Genomic DNA, 13,992 nt, shown 5'->3' with positions numbered 1-13,992 from the left:
ATACTGGTGCTTTGATGAAAATGCAACGTTAGCGTGCGCTGATCATGCTATTTTGACTACCACCAAATCGTCACCGAAACGCTTAGCTATCGCATTTGAGAAATGGGTGACGAAGCGAAATCTATTCTTTATGGATAAATTTGAAATTTCACCACATATGCAGAAAGTCAGCGTGTGGCAGAGATTGATTCAGAAAGTGCGCAGTGTATCAAGTCCAACACCAGCCATCGATGATATGGATCGATCCTATCATAAGTTCTTTGATCGCGTTCAATCTATTCGTATATCCGACACCAAAAAACACTACATAGAATATGTGAAATATCTTTTGCTCGAATTCTGCAAAAGTTATTCTTCTTCTACGTTAATGAATGTCAATGGTCTGTTTTTGAAAAAGAATTTTTATCATAGTGCCCAATATGGCTACGTACCACCAAAGAACGGTTTCACTATCTGCAGTGATGGCGGTGTCAGCGGTGGCCCAAAACAAAAAAAAGCAGCGACAGCAACATTACCAGCAGCAGCTAGTATGTCCAAATTCGTCCTGCGCAAACCTGATATTCCAGCACCACCTCTTCCTCTTTCTCTTCCATCACCACAGCCTGCAGCATCCACATCTGCACCACAGCCACAACCAAAGCCAAAAAAGGCACAAGAGCAGACCGTAGTTATACCATCACCCGACCTTATTTGTTTCATTTGTGGACAGCACGAATTTCCTAAAGAAAAATGGGACGCGTTTGATTTTGACCCAGGCTATGTCGATCATTTAGAAGCAACGGCGTACCAAAGAAAGGTTGGCCACACAGGTTCTGGTAATTCTTGGGATCCACGCGTCTTTATTCAGTGTGCCGAGTGTAACCTCAAAGTACATTGCGGGTGTCCTACGCCACCCATTAAAAAATATCCCCAAAAGTAAGTTTTTTTTTTCTTCTTCTCTTTTCTATATGCTGATGCTCACATCTTTATACAGATTTCAATCGTTTGTGTGTATTCAATGTGATACAAAAGGTGAAGACTTATCGCTTAAAAATGATTTTCATCGACGTAGAGGCACTACTGGTATAAACTATAAAGTCTGACCTATTTTTTTAAATCACCGACCCCAAATTTATAAAAATAAAGGAAAGTTCTCCCCAAACCTATTTTTCTTTCCTTTCTAAATAATAATAATAAAAAAAAAGAAACACCTACAGAATGGATATTGGAAATTTACCTATTTACAACAACGATAATAAGCAAAAGTCCAGAACTTTTGGTGAAGCACCCGAACCAAAGAGTGCTTGGGATCAAATTGGTGATTATGAGCAGGGACCTGCTACTACCACGACTACAAACGACGATGATGAAGATGATAAAAGACCAGAACAATTTGATAACCCAGTCAAAACACCCACTGCCAAAGAAAGACAAGAGTCCGATGAGGCTGCATCCAACGCTTCCAAAGCCGCTGTAAAGGAATCTCGCAAAAACCAAGCATTATAAATTCTACACTAGTTTCTCGAGCGGGACAAGACCCGACGATTTTTAGTGTGTAAAAAATGAATTTACTTTTTTTTTTTATATATATATACATATAAATAAACGGTACATATATTGAAGCCTATTAAAAGAAGCGTGTGCGACAAGAGTTATGACCACTGACCCTGAGTCTTTACGTGAGCATGACACAAATCACTCGGTATGTTTGTTTTATAAAGAAAAACGCGTATTGTCATGTTCGAATTCCAAGCACCGAATGATATATTTATTTGTTTGCAGCCTCTTTTTTTTTTTCCCTCCCAACCAAGCCCAATCAAATGATCGGGAATACACAATTATTGTAGACTAGTTAAATTTTAGTTATTTATTTATACGGTATAAAAAAGAAAGAATAGAATGTAATGATGATGTATATGTACAAATGAAAAAAAAAATAATGAGAGAGAGAGAGAGAGAGTTTTAAAGATTATAATGAGAAATCGGCGCGATGTAATTGGACAAAATTATTTAAAGTCTGGTCGTCCACCCAACAGTTGTATTGAATAAGTTTAAGGAAAGCGCGTTCTAATTGACACACATCCTCCAGCGAGAATAGTCCACCGCAGATTTCATAAATGCGTCTGTTGGATAGTGTATTTGTGGTGGTGGTCCAGGCACTGTTTTTGAGGAATTTAGATGCTAACAGTAAAGCACCGAGAAACATGCGGTGATTGGTGTCATCACCTCCCGCTGCTCGTTTAGGCAAGTTGGATTTGGCTCGTTGTAAATAAATAAGTGCCACTAATAAAGTGCGTGCATTGATTTGTGCTAAATGTGTGATCTTTTGAACAAAGAATACTAATTCTGGTAATGAACGGCGGCGTGTCACTGGGCGAGCTGGCATTAAGTCACACAGTGTCATTGCTGTAAAATCTGATGAGGATATATATATTTAGTTTATTGCTTGTTATGCCAATATGTACTCTTTTGTTTTTACCTATTAAAATGGATGGTAATGTGGCTGTGTGTAATTTGGTTTGTGTAGGTACATTATGTGAACGAGTGACAGTGAAATTATAGGACGGGGTTGGCTGTTGAATCATTTTTTAATATAAGAGAGAGAGAGAGAGTGAGGTGAAAAAAAGGCAAGGTAAAAGTGTGAAATTCCAATGGGTCTTTTTATATGAAAAAAGAATCCCCATGTGTTACTATCAAGCCCCTTTTTTCTTTGTTCTCCTTTGTTATTCTTTTACACCAAACAAAACAATTCCCCTCTCTCCCTCCTATATTTGTATTAACACTCTTTTTTTTTTCTGTCTGTCTATCCTCCTTTGTCCTTTAGGCATGTATATTGACAACATTAATATCTCCTTATTATCGTCTCAACCATCAAGAAGAAAAGAAACAAGCCATTGACATGTTTCAAGAAGAGTTCGGAATGCCCTAATTAATGATTCTCGTGAAACCCTCGCAAGGAAAGCATGAGGTTTTGTTTTGATGTTTTTTAATTATACTCTTTTGTACCGATTATTTCTTTACTCCATTTAGTTCACCCGAAAAGCCCTACGTTAAGAAATAAATTAATTTTGCTACATTTAGATTTTGTTGTCGCCATTGTTATTAAACTCTCCCTTGAGGTGAAAGGACGTTTTTCTTTTTTTTTTCACAATTAATGCGTGTTACTCAGATTTACTTTTTATCTGAATTATTTAAAATATCCTGTCCAGAACAAGCCTCACCTGTCAATGATTAACCGGATTTGCCAAAGCGGGAAATATTTTACATGCACTGAGGTCGGATCAAAAAAAAAAAAACCTTTGGGCTCTTATCAAATTATATATATATTCAATGCATGCAATTGCATCAAAATAAAGAAGCATAGTATGGTTGAACAATGCTGTTTAAACAAAAAGGTCATGCATATTGATAAGTGACGGACAAAAAAAAAAGATTTTTTTTACTCTTTTTTGTTCCGATCTTTAGGTGACACCATGACAATCGGCCATATTGCTTCCGAAGGTACTAATAATGACGCTTTTCATCACAAATGGATTACGCTTTCATTACAAAGTATTACAGATAGTTCAGTCAAACACTATCAGCAAAGAATTTATGTTCATCAGCAGACACTATCTCCTCCTTCAAAGAGATGGACAGTTTGGGTGTCAGCATGCTTCTTTTCAAGAAAAAAGCTTGATAAATTCAGGTGTAAGTGCATTCCTAAAGAGTTTTTTTTTTTTTTTTTTTTTTTTTGCTCTCCCTAAATTTTTATTGTTGAGGGGAATCATTAGAGTACCTCAAAAATCCCAAGGCATGCGGCTTTCTTGGTTATCAATCTCAAGATGCCTAGCTTATTGTTTACAACTTTTTAAACCATGACCTAGAAATGTGTTTGCAAGCAGAAACACACAAAGGGAACAGAAGATATACTAACGTTATTTACTATGGTCACCAATTAAATCCGTAAACCAGCAATTTCTGTTATGGGTAAAAAGCCTTGACAACCAAAGGATCAGCAAAGATTAGGAGGGCAAGCAAACACAAGCAAACACACCCAATTAGAACACTTGGGTGATATCATAATTACATTTCTCATCCATAGTCCCAGAGATCACACGAGTATTTAACGGGCTATCACAAGAGATTGTAACTGTTAAAAAAAAAAGTTCTATTTGTATAACTGCAATTCTTGAAACGCTATCTCCAGAAAAGAAAAACAGCTATTAGCAAGAGAAAGAAAAAAAGATACTTCAATTCCTTAACATGTGTCATTTAAACATCAGAAAGAGCTCGTGTTATATCATGTATAGTTTACTTTTGCTTGGATCCAAATCGTGGATCTAATTGGTCACTTTCCAAAATCAGTAGCTTTCTGCGACTGCACTTCCCTTTGTCTCATTTCTTGGAAAAAAATATAGTGTCACACGGCCTCAGTAGTGAGTTTCACTTGCTTAAGAAAAATATAGCTCTAGACTCCGGGTTAAATTATATAACCGTATAGGCTTGAGAGAATAAAACTCATTGTTCAAGAGGACTAGAAAGGCCAGCCCATATGAACAAGATCCCAAACCTGCAAGTTACATAACCCATCACTATGAGGCTCTTTTTGTGTCAATCACACCGAGAAGAGTGAACCAAATAAAATCAGATTATAGCGGCGAGGGGAGCAATAACAATAGCAGATGTTAATAGCTTATTTTTTTTGCAAAAGACAAAAGACCAAACAATGCAATCAACAATAAATATGATCCTGCGGATCTTTTTTTTTGCGCAGTTTGTGCGTTTTTTAAGATACATGATTAAGTATCTTATTTATTAATAAGGAATACCGTTGGTAACCTTTTGAAAGTAATCATATAGCACCGTTCTCTGGTTTTCAAAAGATTCTTTTACTCTTTGAATCATAAAATCAGCAGCAATTCTATCTGATTTATCAGTTTGGAAACGAGTTCGCATTCGTTTGATCGTTTCTCCTCTAAAGCAAGGCAGACCAGACTGGAGCATGAGTGTCACCAGTTGCATGATTAACTCGGCATAAGGACGACATGCCAAATAACCCTTGATGACCAGCTCCGAAAACTGTTTGAAAGCTTGTCCTTCTGAATTACCTCCCATGACTTGGACCATTTCTGTCGTTAATTTGAAGGGCGAACTTTCAAATCCAATACCACCAGGTGCGATATCAAAAATAAAGCCAAAATCGATATGAATAATGTGGCCATCATCGTCCAGCATAATGTTACCGTTATGACGATCTTTAAACTGAAGGAGATAGGAAATAAGAGAGTAAGCAGCTACACTTTGCACGAAATTTGTTCTCGCTCTTTGGAAATCAATTGAGCTGGGACCACCGTATTTGGCCACAAAATAATCATACATGCTATTCACTTTCTCGCGGCCTAATTGATCACGAGAAATGGATCTGGGAATCACATCAATCACACCGCGTCCTGGAGCAGTAGCAACAACACGGTAGGGGTACACATACAAATCGAGACCAATACTGGTAAAGATGTTCTTGAAGACGGCAATCAACTGAAGCGCAAGTACATCCTGTCGGCAATCATCACCTACTTTAAAAATAGCGCTTTGCCAAAGCGTCATAACCGATGTATCTTCATCAGATCCTTGAATGATATTTTCATCAGCCATATCGTCTTCTTCCTTTTCTTTTTCGATCTTGAAGGTGGCCATAAATGGTGCTTTGGCGTGACTTTGAAGAGGTCGGCCTGAAGTTCGATTGATATCAACAACGTGGCCATCGGGATTACTAGGAAGATACACACCAACGTCAACTTTAATTTTAGCCAGCTCTTCATCAAGACGTTTCTAAAGTAAAACATTTCGTTAAATAATAATAACAATAATAAAAAAAAAAAAGCTTAAATGTTTATGTATTTACCTTTTGCATTGGTTTCTTCTCGGTTTGACCATATTTGATGTATTCCTTTAAATACCCAGAAATAGCAGTAACATCACCAAAGAATTTAAACTCTCTCTCGTAAAACTCCCGATCAGCCCCAGTAAATGAGGCAACAAGGTTGTCGATAATTTTTTCAAGAAGAGGCTTCAATGGATCAGGCTATATGCATAAAGAAAATAAAGATAGTTAATATTCACATCTTATATTATACAACTCCCACCCAAAGGTATGTGTATTACCTTGATGCAGTCTTTATCTGCATCTACAAAAAAGTTTGCTTGCATGTTCCAGATAAGTTGATGGGCAAACAATTGCGATACTTGACCAGCTTCCATAATGTACCTCTCCACATATCCATACTCATCATAGCGGAGCGCTTGTACAATCTGCGGAATATAAAAAAACACGGTATCGACAGGATAATATTCCAAACTTCTCATTGCATATTGCAGAATGAGAGGATGATTACCGTATTCTGGCATAAAATAATTAGCTGCGGTGATAGCAGGCACAGGAGCCCAATATTTCAAATAGCGAAGATCCAATTTGGCATTGGGTTGAACTTTATCACCCAACAATATTTCCAACGCCTCTGGTACATCTACCACATCCAGTGTATTATTAGCAATGAGTGTATGGAGCTCTCTTTGGACTGCAGGCTGAACAAATCGAGCAGCCATTTGAACTGCCACCTTGGGCGAGGTTTCCCAAGCAAAACGAACCATTTCCTTCCAATTTTCATCAGTCGTTAAAGATTTTTCGGTGTTACCGATATAATTAGCAGGATAACCTGGTCCCAACGCATTCAAAGGGTTACACCAAACGGAAAGACGTGATAATTCGCTATCCATCAATAATAGAAGTAACCGCTTCGTCAATTTTTGATCACGCATAACATCGTCCTTTGTCTTGTTGTGCAAAAACATGTAGAGCCCAGAAGCAATCTTGGAGCTCGAGTTGCGAATCGATGAACTCGTAACAAGGTCTGTTAAACGAGGTATATCATTAATCACCACCGTGTAAAAATCAGTCAAAATCTTTTGTTCAACAAGCGCATAACTTTTGCGGGAGCCATAATGCCACTTGGGAGGCAAAGAGAACCAATTGAAAGCAGAAGTGTATATGAGAGATCTGAACCGATATTCAGCAAGCACTTCCATTTGTGCCGAGTGAAGGATTTTCATGCCCAAAAATAAGAGCTGAAATCTTGGAAGACGAGCAAATGAGTGAGAACTCATCAGATGAGAATTTTGGAAAGTGCACTGTAGAAGACGAATCAGCATGTTGATCAAGTGTTTGCTACGATGGCGAATCGCATAAAAACGGCTTGTCAAGAACTTGATCCAAGTGACGTGGGGGGTAAACAAGCGGGTCATGCGTTCATTGTTTTTGTCAATAATAGCTCTTTCGGAAGGCGCATAGGTCATCTTGCTGACAAAAGGATGCTTTGCATTTAATTTGGGAGAGAACAGGCCTTTTCTATAACGTTGGGCCCAACTCCACATATTCAAAATTTCAACCATCAGACGTTTTTCGATATCAGGACGCTCAACAAGAACCCAGTTCCAGACATCTGTACCAATTTCCAGTGACTCCGGCGTAAATATGTGAACAGGAATACGGACAATGAGAGTGACTAGATCAGGATGTATTGTGGGTAGAGATATAATAAAACTAGCTGCCTGTAACATGGTACGACGCAATCTATCTACTGGTACAATCCTTTTTTGTTTCACGTCGTCGAGTAACGCATGCAAAGTTGTTATGACAATCGGCACTTGTTCACTTAAACCAGCTCCAGTATGACTATCGGGTAATTTATCTGCTCCATGACGCATGCCTGCCAAAAATTCAATCCCACTGACTTCACCAATATAGTAACGTCTTGATGTAAATCCGTCCACAAAATCCGACGAGTCATCCAATTGAATCCCCCGAATACGGGGTACAAAATCAACCGTCATTTCATTCTTGGCTGCAGATTTTCCGACATCCAAAGCCAACGTTCTGCCTAAATGTGCTACGTCAATGGGCGCACCAGACTCAAATTTTTTATATTCTGCCAAATAGTCTTGTAAAAGACCATTGATCTCCATAGGTGCACGGTCCATCGATATCTGAAGCCATTTTTTGCCATTTTCATACATGTGAGCACAGATTTCCTGACGATACGTAAATGAATCCCCGAGCTCGATCGTGACATCAATTCTGGGAGAAAAGAATTTGAAGGTAGGGCAGTATTCTTCTCTGTATTCCGCTTCACAACTTAACCAGAGCAATTGCACGAGTTCCAAAAGCAGTGTGATGAGGGATTTCTCTGCAAAAACTTGAGGAAACGAAGTGACAATACGTTCTGTCATCTTGACGGCTAAAGTGTGTACCTTGACGAGACGATGACAACACAGTTTGAGCAGATTGGTCATCTGTTCTCTCAGTTCCCCGTCTAAATTTTGAGAAGCGGCTTTATACGAAGCATCCTTGATGTAAGTTGTCACGACACGATCCGCAATGGTTTCGAGACAATTGGACATGGTGCTATTACTTACACCATCATTCATAAAATAGCGTAGGATAAAGCTACAATCCCCTGTTTTACTTCTCATCATTTCAATGTGATATACGGTTAAAGCAAAAATGATTTGTGCAAACGAGAAATTTTTAGTATCGTATGCAAGGTTGGGTAGGAACGTTATTAACTTTTGTCTCATCAAGCCGATATCACGATCCATATTATTTCCACCACGAAGTACTGAGTTGTATTCCAAATCACTTTCCAAATAATTGGTGGCACTTTCGATCACTAGAACTGGGGTTTTCTTAGCAATGAGTAACATGGAATCATACCATTCACGGATCCAAATAGATTCAGTCACATAGCCAAATAAGACACAATGGAACCAAGTATTTCGGAAATGAGAAACGGTATCTTCACTAGGATTTAAATGTGGGTTGAAATCGTCATGTTCCAGAAGAGTACGAATCACGGGCAAAAGTTTTCCTAACTTTGAGATCCAAGGAAGTTCGGATTCCTTCTTGTTTTTAGACATCATGCGCTGAATCGTATTTCCGTTCTCGACAAAGAGGGATAGTAAATTGCTCAGATATTGGTCGTAATATTCAGGTCGGGCCGATAATCTTTGAGCCAGCAAGGTCTGTGCATTCAAGATAGAGGTGGTTAATTGCTTATTATCGACCATCAAGGATTCTCGGCTCAAAATAGCAAACAAATTGATGATGTCCCTGAAAACCGTGGATGGGCTGACAAGTGCTAAGTCCACAAAACTATTGGTCAAAGTGGCAATGGCTGAAATTGAAAAGGACTTTCGGCGTAAAGATAACATGGAATAAGCTTGAACAATGATCTGATAAATCAGATTTTGTCAATTTTCTATAGTTTTCATGCACTCTTCCCCCCCCCCAAAAAAAAAAAAAAAAAGTGATACAACTTACAGTTTCATCAGCTAGATACACAGCGACATTGACAATAGCCGAAAGCGCATTTACACACACTTGCTCCTTTTGTGATTCATTTAATAGTTCAGCACTTGGGACACCAATGATACTATTCGGATCCACAAATGCAGATGGCTGATCTTGGGTTTCATCATCAGAGTATCGAGTGATTTCATTCAAGAGGGCATACAATGTCGAAACAGCTGCTTGGCGCATTTGAGTCACAGGCTTAGTCTATAAAAACACCCGCACATGTTTTTTTTAGCTCTTGCAAGTTACGTGTGAATCCATATCCTTCTTACCTGGACACACTGCGCTAAGCGCACAATTGCAAACTTTTGCATGGTGACAGTCTCATGTTCTTGCTCTACCTTCAATTCAAATACAGGCGAAGGTGTTGCTAAAAATCGACATATAGCGTTGGTCATTCTATTATTCAAACTTGGAAAACTAAAGCAAAAATAGGGTTAAGTGGCTTAAATTGAATTGGGTGGATTAAACTTACTTGATTGCTAATAATACAGCAGTGTCCAGGGAAGCCACATGTACCCAAGGGTCCGTATAATGCGAACTTTCAAAAACACATTGATGGATGTAATTAATCAAAACATCGTCTACTTCATGGAGATAGACAGATGATAAACCTGCCACTTGCTAAAAAAAAAAAAAAAAAAAAAAAGTTCGTATACACATAAAAACAAAAAACAAAAAATATAAAACTGCTATAAAAGATGGTTCTCACTTACCAAGCTAGTGCCCATAATTTCCTTCATGTAAGAATCCAAAGCCCACCTTTTACCCTCGTTCTCTCTTTTTTCAGCGTACTTTCGAATATCATCGAAATAGCCAAGACTCATGACATAAACACCTCTCAAATGTTTGCTGAGTTTTTTATCCATCTCGCTCAGCTCTTGATCCACGGGTGTCACACCCTCCGCTACTTTTTTCATCAAAATGGACCAAGCATCTTCGATATTCGTAGTCAAATGCAATTTCTTCAGTTCGTTTTGGTTGATATGTTCCGCTGAATTTGATGGTGTAGACAACGCAATGACTCTGGCGGTCACATTTCGCAAGATGATGAGTAAATCATGAATAATCCGATTTGAGCTCAAGGGCATCCCAGTTTCCCAATAATTTGCTAATACACGTCTACTGTACGATTCTTCATCATCTGTTTGAAGACATGCAGCGATTGCATTCCTGATTGTATCCAGAGTTTCATCAACAATCAGTGGTTGCATATTTTCACATATCGTTTGAAGTTGTGCTGGTTTGAAAAGATAAGGTGATACTTGTAAAGCTCGAGCAAGACCAGCTAATGAGGGTAAAATAAACGATACAGTGTAATCGGCTTTTTTTTTGGGGGGGGGGGTTTAAACGGTTAGATACCCTCTCTCTCTTTCTCTTTTTTTCTTTTAACATTAAGTTGTGTGTTTTAGCGCTTACTATTGCTGGTATTTATCAAATCTATGATACACCGTCCATAATTCCACAAGGTTTTATAAATGATTTCTTCTAATTCCGGTTGCTGAAAAGCCAAGTCTAAAAGACCAGAAATCAAAGTGTAGGTAGTACTATCTGGCGTTGTGTAGCCTACTTCAATGTGTTAAAATATAGATCACTGTTTTGTAAAAAAAAACACACACACGGAACCTTTAGGTAAAATAATATCGTCCCATTCATAGACGGGTAAATGTTTTAGATAACTTAAAATACGTGGAACAAGCTCAACTTGTTTTGAATCTTCAGCATGCACTGTATACTTGACTAATGCATCTAACGTTTGTTGATAACGGTAGGTCTATGAAATAGTTTGAAGATTAAAATAAAATACTTTTGTGTTACCACCGTCGGTTACATTACCATACGGCCTATGCTAACTTCGGAGGAAGTGAATACGGTAATATCTTCCATTGGTACTATAGGAACAGTGATACATTTTGAAATAAGCCTTTCAACTTCATCCACAGTTGTTTTTGCTCGTGAATCAGCTAAAACACCAGCAAGGCTTACGAGAATGCGTGAATGGAGGTCATAATCAAGCCTATGACAGAGGGAATGAATTTCGTGTTTCTTTATTTCACTTTAACTTGCTCCCATATAAACCGCAATAGAAAAATTTACCCTTTCATTTTAGTTGATAATAAGAGAGAGAGAGAGAGTAAAAAAAAGGGATACAAAATATATATATATAAAAAAAAAAAAATAACCCTGAGTTGGTGTTTTTATGCTTATGACGTTTTGGGTGTTTTCCATTAAAGCGGCGCATAAATGATTTAAAGGAACTCTTCAGGCAATGGAGCCAAATCCAATCTTTCAAACCTTCCATTATCAAAAAATGACGCCGTTACTATCCTACCACCAAAGAATCGACCGTTCAAATCTGTAATAGCTCTTCTAGCTGCCTCAATCTCTGAGAATTTGACAAATATACGCACTGCTTTATCAGCATGAATTTTACCTCTGGGCACCTATTATTTTCCATTTTTTAATTAAAAAAGCATTGACTCCCCCCCCCACGCAAAAAAAAAGCCTTTTCTTTTTTTTTTTTGCATAATTTACCTCAAAAATAAGACATCGCTCTACTTTCCCATATTTAGAACATTCATCTGCTGTTTCTTCCTGTAACATATCGTCCACTTCTCCAGGACCCACCATATTTGTCAGTAAAATCACGGGTGAAGGATTTTCTGTCACTTCGACAGGTTTTTGTTCCATCATGATGTTGTTACCACGATGGATGGGTGGAGAATAAACTGGTTCATTCATCTCTTCGCGTCCTTCCTGTAAGTTATACTTGGCAAGTATTTTTGCTGCAATATCTAATGCTGGATTCGCCTCTTCAATTCTGCGTGAAAAGAAATGATTACCACATTATATATACATGCGTGCTCTCCCCCCCAAAAAAATAATAATAATTCATATGAGTATTTACCTTGAATTAGGTTGTTCAACGGGTTTTTGTTGACTCATCATTATTCTACGATGATAAGCTTCTTCTGCCGATTCTCTAACATTAATTTTAGGAGGTTCATTTCTAACTGATGGACGTATAGCTTTATATGAAAATATATTTTTTCAGTACTTTCTCATAATAAAAAGCATATAGACGAAGGTTTACTTACGTTCAGGGCTTGGAGAACGTGAATAATAAGAATAAGGTGAGCGCGAACGCGAACGCGAACGTGAATACGAACGTGATCTCGATCTTGATCTAGATCTAGATCTCGATCTGGATGGCGATTGCTGCTGACGTTTTTCCCATTCTCTCTTTTTTCGTTGTTGTTCACGTAATTCCCTGCGTTCCTCTTTGTATTGTTCGTAATCGTTGGGTCTATGAGGATCGTAGTCTTCCAGCATGTTGAATACGGTAGGTAAAGGCTGCGTATTTGTTGCGAGTTTTCCTTTTTTTCCCTTCTTCTATACGCAATGTAAGTAAAAAACCAGTTTCTGATTTTTTTTTTTTTTTTTTTTTTCGCTTCATATACGATTATACCTTGGACTTTTGGTTTGCTCGAAAACCATTGACGTCGTCCGCTGTCGTTAGAAACGGAATGGCACCAAGGTCAAGATTGTCTTTAGGTTCAGTTGGTTTTGTAGTGGAGAATTTGGAGTCCTGGACTGATTGTTCATTGGCTTTTTCTTCTCGTGTGATGGTTTTCGTAGAGACGATGGTTGCACCTGCTGGAATGAAGGGTTTATTTAATTTGGGTTTTGCCTGAATAGTGGGTCGACGTATAACAGGCCTGAATTTATTGAATGCGGACCAGCCTAAATAAGAGGAAAGGAAGACATTAGAAGTGAGAAGAAGATAATAGCACCTTCTATACCTGTTGGTTGAGCCGGTGTTGGTGCTGGTGCTGCTGGTGTTTCTATAACTGGAGTTTTCTCATTGACGTCTTTTTGAAAAGTAGTTGATCCTGAATCAGGTGCAGGTAATGAGGAGTAGAGACCACTTATATTGGTTGATGTTGGTGTGGTATTGGTTGCATGAGAATCTACTTTCTCTGAATCTTTTCCTGTCTTAGATGGAGGGAGCGTTCCATATAAGGAGAATGACATTATAAGAAGAAGCGGTTTGAAAGAAAAAGCTAAAAAAAAAAAAAAACTTTGCCTATTTGAACAGCGGCTACACAAATTGTTTGTGTATGTACGTTTAGATTCAGCTATGCAATAAACAATCGCATCAAGATCAATGCATAGTCTACGAAATAGACGAAAGAAATAAGCATCAATTACATGGATTTGCTGTTGAAAAAAAGGCTGAACCCCATCGTCAAAGTCTCTTTATCAAAAAGACTTACCCGCTCGAACTTGCTCTCAAAATTTAGACAAAACTATTCGACTTGATTTAAACCAGATTATTATTGTCTTCCTTTTTTACCTCGTATATCACAGACAAGACTTGCAACAAAGCTGATATCATCTTTATCTATCTATAGGGGGGATTATAATAGCCCATTATATTAATTCTTGTTTACACCCTGGTTGTGATGGGCCATTATGAGTATATTAAGTACCTCTGCCTCGTCACCGAAAAAGCGTCTATCTACAACAAAAATATAAAAGAGAAAGCAATATCTGAAAGACAAAGGAAATAGATGTATAAGACTTCCTTCCTATTTACTTGACACCTTTATAAGACGGTCTGA

The 13,992-nt window shown here is 38.1% G+C and overlaps 5 protein-coding genes across 5 annotated transcripts in view; 1 reads left to right on the top strand and 4 right to left on the bottom strand.

Moving 5' to 3' along the window:
- EV154DRAFT_514890 (uncharacterized protein) overlaps window positions 1–1,286 on the top strand; it is a 3,344-nt gene extending 2,058 nt beyond the window's left edge. The window contains exons 4-6 of the mRNA XM_051602192.1: window positions 1–915; window positions 974–1,159; window positions 1,217–1,286. The exon at window positions 1–915 is cut by the window's left edge and continues 293 nt beyond it. Coding sequence (XP_051455782.1) covers window positions 1–915; window positions 974–1,082 — 1,024 coding nt within the window. The 3' untranslated portion in view covers window positions 1,083–1,159; window positions 1,217–1,286. The remainder of the gene's footprint in view (window positions 916–973; window positions 1,160–1,216) is intronic.
- Window positions 1,287–1,948: 662 nt separating this feature from the next.
- Window positions 1,949–2,564, bottom strand: EV154DRAFT_565464 (cyclin domain-containing protein; the record flags this gene model as incomplete). The annotated part of the gene is made up of 2 exons (XM_051605901.1): window positions 1,949–2,394; window positions 2,459–2,564. The coding sequence occupies 2 exons, from the start codon at window positions 2,562–2,564 to the stop codon at window positions 1,949–1,951; spliced, it is 552 nt and encodes a 183-aa protein (XP_051455781.1).
- Window positions 2,565–4,776: 2,212 nt separating this feature from the next.
- EV154DRAFT_423997 (uncharacterized protein) lies at window positions 4,777–9,765 on the bottom strand (the record flags this gene model as incomplete). Its single annotated transcript, XM_051596169.1, has 5 exons — window positions 4,777–5,790; window positions 5,864–6,043; window positions 6,124–9,246; window positions 9,335–9,571; window positions 9,640–9,765. The coding sequence occupies 5 exons, from the start codon at window positions 9,763–9,765 to the stop codon at window positions 4,777–4,779; spliced, it is 4,680 nt and encodes a 1,559-aa protein (XP_051455780.1).
- Window positions 9,766–10,678: 913 nt separating this feature from the next.
- On the bottom strand, window positions 10,679–11,917 carry EV154DRAFT_284863 (uncharacterized protein). The gene is made up of 5 exons (XM_051594773.1): window positions 11,903–11,917; window positions 11,465–11,811; window positions 11,204–11,384; window positions 10,994–11,141; window positions 10,679–10,933 (listed from the first exon to the last, which is right to left on the bottom strand). The coding sequence occupies exons 2-5, from the start codon at window positions 11,470–11,472 to the stop codon at window positions 10,776–10,778; spliced, it is 495 nt and encodes a 164-aa protein (XP_051455779.1). The 5' UTR covers window positions 11,473–11,811; window positions 11,903–11,917; the 3' UTR covers window positions 10,679–10,775.
- On the bottom strand, window positions 11,467–13,448 carry EV154DRAFT_514877 (uncharacterized protein). Its single transcript, XM_051602191.1, has 6 exons — window positions 13,171–13,448; window positions 12,837–13,111; window positions 12,466–12,760; window positions 12,276–12,396; window positions 11,903–12,188; window positions 11,467–11,811 (listed from the first exon to the last, which is right to left on the bottom strand). The coding sequence occupies exons 1-6, from the start codon at window positions 13,400–13,402 to the stop codon at window positions 11,617–11,619; spliced, it is 1,404 nt and encodes a 467-aa protein (XP_051455778.1). The 5' UTR covers window positions 13,403–13,448; the 3' UTR covers window positions 11,467–11,616.
- Between the last annotated feature and the right edge of the window lie 544 nt (window positions 13,449–13,992).

This window comes from Mucor mucedo (genome assembly GCF_025094135.1).
Source record: "Mucor mucedo strain NRRL 3635 chromosome Unknown EV154scaffold_71, whole genome shotgun sequence".
Classification (NCBI taxonomy): Eukaryota; Fungi; Mucoromycota; class Mucoromycetes; order Mucorales; family Mucoraceae; genus Mucor; species Mucor mucedo.
This window is presented reverse-complemented; position numbering and strand designations above follow the sequence as displayed.